The sequence below is a fragment of the Platalea leucorodia genome, assembly GCF_965183815.1.
Source record: "Platalea leucorodia genome assembly, chromosome: 3".
Taxonomy (NCBI): domain Eukaryota; kingdom Metazoa; phylum Chordata; class Aves; order Pelecaniformes; family Threskiornithidae; genus Platalea; species Platalea leucorodia.
This window is the reverse complement of record NC_138825.1, coordinates 73,151,474-73,164,049: the sequence shown is the minus strand read 5'-3', so window position 1 is coordinate 73,164,049 and position 12,576 is coordinate 73,151,474. Positions and strand designations below refer to the sequence as shown.

The window sequence follows — 12,576 nt, the reverse complement described above, 5'->3', positions numbered from 1 at the left end:
AGAGCCAACAATATTGCACCTTACTGTGGCGTTACCTTGTAACTACAGCTGTGAATTCTAACATCAGCTGCGTGACTTACAATTTACAAAATAGGGAAGGATGCAATATATGGTTCTTATTTAAAGGGATTCTCAGACTGACTCTGCAGTACTCTAGAACTCTAAACGGCAAACCGTAGGGTTTGATCTGCATTTCTTTTGACCCTCCTTGAGCAAAAAGCATTTGCTTTTTGAAGACCTTTTTGAGGAACACAAATACCTACATAAGATCCTGAGCATTACTGTCTTAGTGACCTCAGCATTTAAACCCAAGTCAGTGGAAAAACGGAATCAAAGGCTATTCCAGGGCATGCTAAAACGTAACACAAGTAGCTGTCAGTATGCAGAAAGGTTTTACACCTATGTCTGGGTACTTTGACTCTTTCGGGGGGGGGGGGGGGGGGGGGGCGGCGGTGGAAGCAAAACCACAAACCAGGTACCAAACCCTAAGTCAAGATATGTTAAAATATTTTTTTTTTAAAGGACCATTGCTAATCTTGCTCACCCACTCATGTTGCTCAACGGATCACTATGGCATAAGTCAGGCAGGATTTTTCTGTATAGCTTGTTAAACGTGCCAATTTGACAGGCTGTTTTAGGCAAAGGTTTCTGCTCTTGCTGTTTAGTTTAGCAGATGCTGGGTTGCAGTTCCGTACTCGCAGCGTAGCGGATTAAGGAGACAGAAGGATCTCCAGGAGGGAATATGGCAATTGTCCCGTGCAAACCCAGCTGCATCCAATAGGCATTCCCATCGAGGACAGACCCCGGTTCAGTTATCCATTTGTCAAATCAACTTGACATTGTCTTCTGCTTGGAAAAATAACTGGCCTAGTTCTGCGTGCAAGGAATAGGAATAGCTACTACTGAAGATATGATGGAGAGGATGGAAGCAAGCAGGTAACAGCGCAAAGCAGATCGGTATGATAAGATACAAAGGTTTCCTAAGTACACTGCTTCGTATGATGTAAATTGCCGAGAACAAGGGAAAAAAACAATGCAAAGAAAGTTCGTAAAATAATCACAAGCCAAGCTGTAAGCCTTTCAAAACTTCACATCTCTAGCTGGCACAGCTAGCAGATATGTGAGAGAAGCACTAATAAGTAGAGAGAAAACTCTGATGGGAACCTTAGCGTTCTCCATCTGTCATGAGGTAAATAGGTCTTATTGATCATCTACCATTTGATTTATACTAAACGCTTTCAAGCGTTTCACATTTGTAATTTTCAAATGCAAGAATAATTAAACTTTGATTTATGGGAATTACACAAACACGGGTAACTTAGATTTTTGTCCAATCTTTAAAAAATGTGTACCAACCAGCAGCCCTCAGCTTTACCACAGATACTCAGAAAGTGAATAGAATGTTTTAGCTTTAAAATACTAGCTGCCTGAGTTCTGGGGTTTTTTGGGGGGTCTGAATAATGCAAGGGGAAGAGTGAAAAAGCATCGGTGTTGGTTGTAGTTGTGTTTTTACTGTTTCTAATACTGGGTCATAGAAGATACAAAGGTTTTACAGCCCCACTATAAAACAGCTCTTTATCTTTTCTCCACTAATTCTGTGGTGTCACATTTAACAAAACTAGGAAACTGGAGATAATATGGATGTTTGCAGATTAGATGTCAGGTAATAAATAACACTAATTTCGCATACCTACAGATGTAAAGGCACCTTATCACTGTTTAAGTTTCTCACTCTTTGTAATGCCTGCCAACATTTTAACCCAGGCAAATTACGGTATTGTTTTTGCTGTTTTTTCACTGGGATAAAATACACAGTCATAATATCCTTTTATCAGATTTCATGGTATAAAAGGACTTTGGTGCTTAATTCAAGCTGTATGTTGCCGAGACAATTTCAGAGCTCCTGTTTTGGAAGATGTATTTATCTTACCTTTTAGTCCTCCTCTTTTTTTTTCACAGTGGCCTAAGTACCACTTGCCCAAGAAGATGCAGCTGCGACCCTGCCCAGTCAGTGCAATGCTACAGAGCTACGGAGATCCCCAGAGAGATTCCTTTTACCACCAGGAGACTCTACATCAGTCACAGCAAAATTAAACAACTCCAGGTAGGAAAAAATCCAGTAAAAATACTTTCTGTAGTGTGCTGTAACCGAAAGCTGTGCTTCCCAGATGGTGGTGGCTTTCAAATGAAGAGAGAATCTTATTCCACATTCTAAAAACTGATGAAATGCTGCCAGATCTGGTTTTATTTTTACTTACTTTTTAAGGATATGTAAATATATTTCTATAGTGTTTTCATTATCCTGCAGTCTCTGAGCACCATTTCACACTGCCACAATGATATTTTGTATGCAACTCACAAAATAGTAATTTACAACTAGGAGTCAAATATTGACTTGTTTTTTATATGGTCAAATAACCATCGACTTCCAGAGTCATTTTTCAACTTGGTAAAATCTTTTGCTACTTTTGATACAATATAATACTTTTTCACAGTAAATGGAAAGGTTTTATGTAGCTAGAATCATTTTCCTAATGAATGCAACTGAAGTTCTTTTCCCTCTCTTGAGTTGCAAGTGTCAGGTACAACTGTATTAGAAATGGCAGAGGGAGTAAGTAAGTTAGAGTCTAAGGCAGAGCGTGAGATGTTTCTAAAAGCAATGCTAGACCTATCTAATAACCCATATAAACAACAGCAGCTTCTAACTGAAGCTGCCAGCTATGTGTGTTATTAAAAAATTTTGTTCTGGGTTTCTTGAGGCATCACTGGATCACATTATTAAAGGCATGATCCGTTTATGCTCATTTTGCACTGCACTCTGGAACGGTGCTTCTCTGTTCCCTACCCTGAAATATATTTATTTAATAAATTCAACTTCTATAGATAGACACAAGGGAAATACAACCACCTGTATTACACATGCTTGCTGTGTATCAATTTACTACAAATAATAAGAAATTTTCAGTTCAAAGGAGATATATTTTCTCCTCAGTATGCTTGGCCTCTTACAAAGAATATAACTGCTCTGAAATGCATCTTTTATTTTGCTCTCAGGATTGAATGAAATAGGCTAGAAGGCAGCTTAAAGCAGCATCTGGAATACCTGTTGCCCACTGAGAAACAGTCAGTAATTTTACAATTTAACTCTGAGAAAGAGTTTACTTCTCTTTTAGCCACTACTAATATCTCTGGTTTTCTTGGTTTAGCTCCCAAACCTACAAGAGGTAAAGCAGCTCATTGGTGTGATTTAGCTATATTGATGTGCTCTACTTAAACAAAAGATCTGTCAAATGAATTCTTTATTAGGAAGTACATTTTCTGTGCACACCCCCCCGTCCCGATTATTTTCTTTCCGAGATAAGGAAGATAAGCCATTTTTCCTTTCTTAGGCTAGGTGCCCATACCTGTCAGCTCCTCCTCAGATACTAGGAAAGTGGCCTTAGGTTCTGACTAGAGCAAACGACAGGTGTAATAAAGCATTTAAATGTTGTATATAAGTGAACAGAGTAGTGGAATAAATGTTTTATGACTGTTCAGAACAAATAGTGTGTGAAACCATCTAAGGAGAGCGTTTTTCACTTTATACATTAATTCAACTGAGCAATCAATATGGCTTACTTCTACTGCTGACTTTGCACTGAAAGAAAATAAGTCCTTTCATGCTATCTCCCTGTAGTTATGTAGATTCTTTCCTTAAGCTTAGGCTGGGTCTGTGAGTATATTTTTCACTTTTCTTTCCATGCAACAAATTATGCTTCTGAGGTCTTGACATCATAAATACATATACTTAATTTTACACAGCTAGGCAATCCCACTGGCATATATCATAGTGCTTGTAGAAACAGGTTTTGATTTCTGCTTGTAAAGTACACGTCTGGAAGTGCTAAAAGAACTCTATGGGGTTGGGTTTTGCTTTGGTTTTTTTGCTTTTTAAATTTCTTCGTTTGCCTAATCTTAGAGAAAATAAAGTATTTTCAAAAAGAAGTTGAATGGAAGCCTAAACTTTCCACAGCTGACTTCCAGGAGACTTTTATATGTAAGCATTCACATTTAGTATGGTTTGGCAGTTAGCCGCCTCAGAAGAATAAACAAATATTATTTCAAACTGAGCACAATTACTTTTGGACATTATTTTGCATTGGTTATTATTAAAATTGTGAAGAAATGAAAAAGAAAAGAAGATCTGTTTGTATGCTAAATACAGTATGGTTTGAAGAAAAACAAGAAAAAAGGTAGATCTTTTTACCCAGATCAACTTTGTGTTTGTTCTGACGGGGTTGATCATCATTGAAAACACTGGCTGGGATTTTTGCTTTTGGTATTTTTACAAATTGGGGTTTGTTGTAAACAGACTTCATAATAACAAAACTAGATTATTTTTAGCATCTTTTTAAAAATAATTTCTGCCTCCTCCTTGATTTGAAGACCAACTATGACCTGTTTACTCTCACTTTAAGATTTACTTTATTTCTAGCTATATTAATACCTGGGGTTTTATCTGCTAAAAGAAATTGTTTATCTGGCCCCCACAACAGGGGGCTGGTTTAAGAAACTGCTTATAACAAATCCCAGGTCACAAAAATTCTAAAAGCAAAAAAAAAGCCATTAAAAAAAATGACAAAATGATTAAAATGTTTCTATTAAAATAACAGTATCTTAGACCCATTTGCAGGAGATCTACTTTTTAAAATGTAAAACTATATTAGTATCACTTTACAGGCAGTCCAGTTAGAAAACAAAACATCACTTCATAGCAAAAAGAGAGCTGATACAGGCTTTCAAATATGTCTTGATTCATATTAGAAAGACTGGGTGGTTTGTAACAGCATGGATAAATGTTTAAGTCTCAAAACAGCACAGTCACAAAGCCTGGCAAAGCATACCAAATATGTGGAAAATAGAAATTATAATAATCCACATTAAGAAGCCTAACATCATTACAGAACATACGTCTGTACACTGACCTTCACGTAGCTCTCTGTCACTTAATAAGATGAAAATTAAACCTCTTAGAGACATACAGTAATCAACTGAGGAAAAGCAGGAAATATTGCTTTTGAACTTATGGGAGAAAATGTGTTGAACTTATGAAGGTTCACATTTGTTTCCATTTCCTTAAGACTGTTTTATCACTTACATACGACTATGCTTTTCTGCTCTTGAGCAATGCCGTTCATTCCTATGGGACCTCTCATGATAAAGCTTTGCAAGATTAGCCTCCTAATCATAACCAAAACTGGACATGCAATTCTATAATTGCTATATAGCAATATATATATAACAAATCTGCATTTATAGAAAAAATAGAAAATGGGCAACTTCGTTATTTACTGTTGAGAATATAAGGTTTGTTATTTACTGTTGAGAATATAAGGTTTTTTATGGAGGTACATTCCCTCATTGAACTTAAACGTAATCGATGGAGAAACCTGCATCAGTAGAGGTTCCATATCTATGCTTTCTCACTAACTGCCTCAAATCTTGCAATGCTCAGAAATTACTTTACAAGACAGAATAAATGTAATCAGAAGATAGTGACAACTAAGGATCCCAGAGCAAAATGAAATCCGACTCCTCTCTCACAGCTGTGTGGCCTCTAATTTTAACAGAAGTTAAAATGCAGAGTTTGTAGCTAAGGTAAAGAGATATAACCCAAAAACATGCAAGAGTTGGATAAATGAAGCTGGAAGGAATCTTCTAACAGTCACCTTTACAAGTTGATTTCACATACACAAGTGTGGTAGCCAAACGTATTCAATCAGGATCATAGAACAAAATTACTACCCAGTACCTGCACCTGCGCTGCAAAAGGACTTGTACTGCCTTCCATGTAGATTCCTGACTGGGATGAGGGGTTATGCTGTAGAACATGCTTTATAGCTTCTCTCAATGAGAGTAAAATGCGCTGGTAGCTACTAAGCCCTGGGGGAAACAGCATGAAGACTATAGTGTTAGTTTAACATCCCTTACTGGTGTGGTACTCCTGAGACCTGTAGTGAGATGTTTATTGGACATGGGAGGGGAAAATGGATGAGGACACTCCTTCCCCCCTCTCCCATGCAGAACACTTGCTCATCTTGCTCTGAGCTTTCTGTGATTCCCATATAAATGAATTTTTAAAAATCAAGCACCTAGGTCAATGGGCAGCATCTCTGATAATTTCAGAAAACTACTGTTTAAGCAACTGGAGTGCTTGGAGAACTCCCGGGTTCACCCTCATTGCATGCTTCCACGTATCTCGGCTTAGAGGAAACCGCCAGATTCACTTACGTTTGCTTCTTAACTTGAGACACAAGATGGCAAGCTTGGTAAACAAGCAGGTTCCAACAGAGCAGAAAAATAATGAAACAATTAGTATGCCTCTGTATATTATAGTCACAGTCAACATCTAAGTTCCATTTACCGCTGCAAAGCATCTGTTTATTACCAGCTAACAAAAACTAAGTTCCCGTAAACGCAATCTGTTCCACAGGGGTGATTTTCAGACCAAGCTGATCTGACAGTTTTGGTTTGGCCACCTTAATATGTGAGGTTTTTACTTTAAAGAAAAGGGGACATAGCGGGGGGAGAGAAGAAATACAAGCGTCGGATTTTACTTTCCTGTCAAAACTTTATAGTAGGGAGAGGTGCTGACACCCATGTGTCCTTCCTCTGGGGAACACACGCTACAGTGACAATACTGCTGATATATGGAAACGGCTGTATGATGAACTCAAAACTGCTCCAGCAAGCTCTGTTGAGCACAGTGAACATTAGCAACCATCTACTCTCTGCAAAGATTTCTGCCACTGGTGATATTAGCTCTCCATTTTACATAGGCTATCCACCAGGCAGAAATAAAAGGAATATTCCTTCTTCAAACATGTGTGTTTGCTCAAAAACAGACACAACATGGACTTAAACAACAAAATTATAGAAATGTGAGTAAATACTGGCAAACCGCAGGTGCTTATAGTAACACCTCTATTGTTACCATTTCTCTTAGTTTCTCATTCTAAATATATCGTTTCTCAATATATACTAGCAATTGTCAGAGCATCCAGAAGAAGTAACCAGTGGGGAGATCCATAAATAGACGGTGTATTACCACATGAATTATTTTTTTCTTTTTAAGGTTACTGACTTCAGGAGAATGTCAGCCCTCGAAGAGCTTGTCCTGTCATGCAGTGGCACAGAATCAATAGAAAACAACACTTTCAAAGCTCTGAGCACCTTGAAGTCCCTGGAACTCTACAAAAATCAGCTAACGCAAATACCCACCTTCCTCCCATCTGGCCTTGAAATTTTAAAACTCGCTGATAACTCCATCAACACTCTGCATGCGTCTGATTTTGAAGGTTTGATGAAACTAAGGGTGCTCGATATTCGGAACAACTTGATTGCGACTCTGCCTCCCAGTGTATTTTCTTCCCTGTGCAATTTACAAAGCCTGATTCTGGACGGCAACAACATGGAATCTGTGTCTGCACCGCTTAAGCTTCCTAGGCTGAAGTACCTGAGCATGGCTGATAATAAACTGAACTCGTTCCCAATCAACTTCTTTGCGTCTTTCCAAAATCTACAGTTTCTCAGTTTAAGTGGCAACTTTCTGACAAAAGTGCCTCTTGACCTACCTAAATCCCTGGTGTCACTAAAATTAGAGAAAAACCAACTCAAAACAATAAGACTTCGAGACATGAAACAGCTAGAAAACCTGTCCGAGTTCTTCCTGTCAGAAAACCAGCTAACGTCAATAGATGGTGCCCAGCTTCTTCCTAACTTGACGACACTGGAGCTGTCTAAGAACCAGCTCCACACTATGCCGCTCAGGCTGCCCGGCAGATTGCAGAAGCTCGACTGCAGCGATAACCTGATTCAAAGGGTGACGGCACAGGACTTCCAAGGACTACAAGACCTCAAGCACTTGTTTCTTGACAACAACGCTGTTAGCATGTTTGAGGCAGGAGCCCTTCAGCAGTGTGCACAGCTTTCGAATCTGGCACTGGAACAGAATCTCCTCATTTCTATTCCGCTGAGGCAAGTGAATCCGGGGACAGCTGGTTCCCAGGTGTCAGCTCTCCTTCCTTACGTTATGAGAATGAGGGCCAAACTGGAAAAAAATTTGCATTCAGACCCAGTCATGGTAGAAGTCTATCCATACCATAATCCCACTGCCATAACTGGTGCTAATTAGCACTCTTGTAAGCAGTCTCAGCATAGAAGTAGAGCTGTGTTCATTATATCTGTGGCCCCCAGTGAATCTACTCATTTCACATCTCTCCCTGCCAGCGAGACTACTTTGTTTAATTAGTACACGAATAAGAGGAACCTGCTAGGAGAATATAACAATGATTACAGAGAAGTTATACTGCTGCTTAGATTTATCTTCTCCCATAACACAAAATTAATAGAGCATTCAATAAAAAGGAAAGACAGAAATTTTAAAGCTGATGTTTCTACCAAGCCACACTGAGTTTATTCCTGTTAAAATATTAAGATTTCAGGAGCTGAGTCTGGTCAAAAAGAATGCGCTTTTTCAGTGGATATTAGCATTTCCAACTTCATTGAATTCACACATTACAAAGTATTTGGAACGCACGTAAGCTCTCCAGCTTCAGGCTATAAGCAGAATTCTAGTCAAAGGAGCCCAGAAGAAACATCCCTTGGGCACACTGTGTTCATTAATGCCCCGCTTACAGGTTCTCTCACATTCATCTGAGTGTTGGTCCTGGCCATTACCAGAGATGGCACATTAAGCCAAATGGAGGCTAGTCTGATATGAAGTGGCAATTTCATTATTTCAAAAAGCTGTGCAATAAGATGGCATAAAAATAGCAAAGTAATTCCATTAACATCAACTTCTTTAACACAACAGCACTATTAAATTTTATTTTTATGGCTTGTGGACAGGTTTAACTAGCCCAAATAAATAATGCAGTAAAATTTCAATTAGTTTAGCATCAGGTCCTTTAGCATTTGAATCTATTTGGCAGCAGCTTTATAATCAGAAAGTGATTTAGTGGTGTATAAATAGTTGATTTCAGTCTAGCTTGACAGGAATGTTTAATGCTTTCTAGTTACTTTAGTATTGTTTAATCCATCTTATTTTACAACCTTTGTAGTCAAGAGAATTAACAGGAAGGAGTTCTCTATTAGCCTTCAAACAGTACGGCTTTTAAGGAGATATTGGGGACTTTTATTTTCAACTCAGCAATGAATATAGATTTCAAGGGGAGACTGTAAACATAAAAGAGGGAAAAAATGACATGAAGTAAAATTTATGTACTTAATTTAATTGTCTGCTGATCACCAGGTACATACGGATATACAGAAATAAAAGTATTACTTCTGACAGTTATCTGAGAACTCAGTCACTGGTGTCAAAGGCTAAAAAATACAGTTACCGTAGCACAGTTAATGGTTCTTAGCAGTTATTCGGCAGGAATGAGGAGAAAGAAAGCTTCTTTTGTTTTTTTCTGGGAAGAAAATAATCCACTTCGCTTGGGTGGTGAAACACTGGAACAGGTTGCCCAGAGAGGTGATAGATGCCCTTCAAGAAGTACTTGAAGGAACAGTGTTGCCATGCTTCTCTAAACTTTTGGTCTTTAATGCTGCTATAATTTGGTCATTGGCATACTTATGACATTAAAGAGCACAAAATGCATTTTTAAGCTTGACATTCAATTGAACATACAACTTTCTTCATAGTACAGTAGGACTAAAATTGCTGTTTAGTTCAGTTGCAGAAGGAGAGTCAGTACAGGTCACAGCAATAATTCAGGAAAACAGTTCAAGTGCGCATAGACAGTATTCCTGTAACTTAACAAAAAAATAACATGAAAATTTCAGGACCACATCTTTTTTGCAGAAGACTGCATTTTTCTTAGTAATAGTTATACTTGATATGTCAGATGTGCCTGGGCAAATACCCACCACCAAATACCGCTTACACAACCAGAATCAATATGATGAACATAACACATTTGTGTTGTTTTATTTTTATTCAGACTTCCAGACACCCTTGCTAGACTGGATCTAAAGGGAAATGACATAGAGGATGTTGGAGAACAAGAGCTGAAGGACTTGAAACAGCTTCAGGTTCTAAATTTACGGAACAACAAGATATCTGCCTTGGATCGCAAAGTCTTAGAGTATTTACCTCGTCTCCGTCATCTGTATTTAGACGGAAACCCTTGGAACTGCACCTGTGACCTCCTCAGAACCAGAAGAGCGCTGGTGGCCAAAGGAACAGATGTCAGGGGAGGAGAGTGCGCGGCGCCGGCAGAAAGCCGAGGAGAAAGTTGGATGTCTTCCAAAAAGATTCTGCAGCAGTGTGAAGATAATCTGTCTTCCATGGAAAGGGGCAAAGAGGACAGAAAGAAAATGAAACCCAATGAGGCCTCCAGCGTTGGAGTAAACACCGATGATGACTACTATGATTATGAATTAGATTAACCCCATGGTTAATCTATGGTGAACCTTAAAGTCGTCCAGAGCTGCCCGCTACCACCAGCGCTGCTACTGACAACCAGCCTGCTGGTCTGCCATTAACTTTTCCTCTTTAATTTGTACTATAAGACTTAATAGCTGGTGACAGAAAGGCTATAGGAAGGATGCCACTGTAAACAGAAAATCATAAAAAAAATAGTTTTTCTATGCCATTAGTACTACGTAGTTAGAGGGAAGTAAGAATACAATTACTGTCTCCTAGAAAAGCAGTCTGTATCTCTGTATGGACCTTTTTATAGTAGAGCATTCTTATAGTTTCATAAAACCCCCATAAATAAAATCCTGCAATACCACAAGGTGCTATTACTAGGGGTCTGGCATTCAACACATTTAAACTCACAGGTGTGTGGTTTGAGATGGAGGGTTACACCGGTGCAAGCAATTTCTCAGGATTGTTCAGAGATTCTTGTTTTTGAGAAATGAATTTCCTGAAATATTTGCCTCTTTTGTTTCTTTTAGACTAATTTAAATGACATTAGACCTAAATTAGCTGAGCTCCAGGCAAAACAGAGAAGGCTCATCTTCATCACAGCAAGTGCAACAAACAGAAGAATCGGTGTCCTGGTTGATGAGATTTAATACTAGTTCCAAAGTTAATTAATAGTGAGGAATAAAAACACTGGGATCAATTTGACCCGATTCTCTTGTTGTAAACAGAAGGCGGCAGATTCTCAGGAAATAGATCTCTGCCTCTGGCAAATACTAGGATAAGACCAAGTGAGACACAGTTTTTGGAAGAGTTTATTTTGGTAGCTAAATAGCTGATTGACTACAATATAGCTCAAGATGCTGCGTGTATACGTTTAGGTTAGGTGTACTTCACGTGGGAGTACACACTGCAAGTGCCCCCTTTCACTGGCAGGAACGTTCCACACTTTTGCACGCAAAAATAGGACTTAATAGCATGCGCATCAACTCTGATGTACATACAAATTTTATCAAGCGGTTCCCAAAGTGCTTGAAAACTAAACAAAATTGGATTACCGAGACCACTAAACCCAGTGACTTACAAACAGTAATCTGAGGGGTTTCCTGGCAGTTCATAAATCTCAACTGATAACTGAGGAGTAATAACACCGGCAAATTACTTTTCAAAGCAAACCGTTTCTATTATTCTTTATCTTCTGTTGGCATTCAGTAACTGAGTGATCACTCACGTTCACAGAGGCTGTTTTGCCAGGTGTCAGAGTGCAGCTATTTGGCTAGGTCGCCTATGCAAATGCAATTGTCACTTGGGTTTCTTAGGCACCCAACGCATTTAGCTGTACAACCGGAACAGAAAGATACAAGTTCATTTTTCTTTACGTTTTATCTTTTTAACGTATCATCAGCTGCCCAAATTTTTGGTAGCTAAAGATTTAGATATCTATGGAACAGCACAAGCCTTCCTGGCAGTTTGACTGTTGTTACTTTTGTTGGCTAATGTTGGTCCGTATTGGAAGTCCGGCAAGTTGTTATTTTCTGAGCAAGAAAACCATTTTCATGCCACGGTATTTTTCATTCCGTTTTATATTGGCGGATTCCTTCAACAGAGCCCTTTCGGTGCTTCCCCGTGCCGTTTCAGCCCCCCCGCCCGCCCGACGGCGCAGGGCTGGCTCGCGAGCTCTCCCTCCGCCTTTTGCCCGCGGTGGGATTTGGGTCTTCGGCCGTTACGAGCCCAAGCAGCGAAGCCCCAGCAGCCGCAGGTTTTGTGGGCGCCCGGGGCGCAGGCGCCCGCAGGGCCACGCTCGGGGGGTCGCTGGGGGCGGCGCTACCCCCGTTTCCCATCCCCGAGCCCCATCTGCACCGGGCTGGGGGGGAAAGGCGCCGTTTAACGGCGCCGCCCGTGCGGCCCGGCCGCCCCGGAGGCGCTCAGGCTTCCCCCCCCGGCCCCGCCGCCTCAAACGCCGGCGCGAGCGAGGCGCTGCGGGCGCCACGAGGAGCGAGGCAGGGGGCTGGGCACGGGGGGGTCTCCGGGTGAGCCCCTGGAACAGCCGGGAAACCGGGCAGCCCGGCCGCCCGCCCCGGGGAGAGGGCGGAGGCCCGAAGCCAGGCAGGGCCTCGCACGGCTTTGCTAAACGCCACGTCCCGCGCTCTGGCCGCCGCCGC

At 40.4% G+C, this 12,576-nt stretch overlaps 1 protein-coding gene across 1 annotated transcript; it reads left to right on the top strand.

Moving 5' to 3' along the window:
* Window positions 1-913: 913 nt before the first annotated feature.
* On the top strand, window positions 914-10,434 carry LOC309587356 (nephrocan-like; the record flags this gene model as incomplete). The annotated part of the gene is made up of 4 exons (XM_082305473.1): window positions 914-936; window positions 1,960-2,104; window positions 7,115-8,016; window positions 9,987-10,434. 4 exons carry the CDS (start codon window positions 914-916, stop codon window positions 10,432-10,434), a joined length of 1,518 nt encoding a protein of 505 aa, XP_082161599.1.
* Window positions 10,435-12,576: the final 2,142 nt, after the last annotated feature.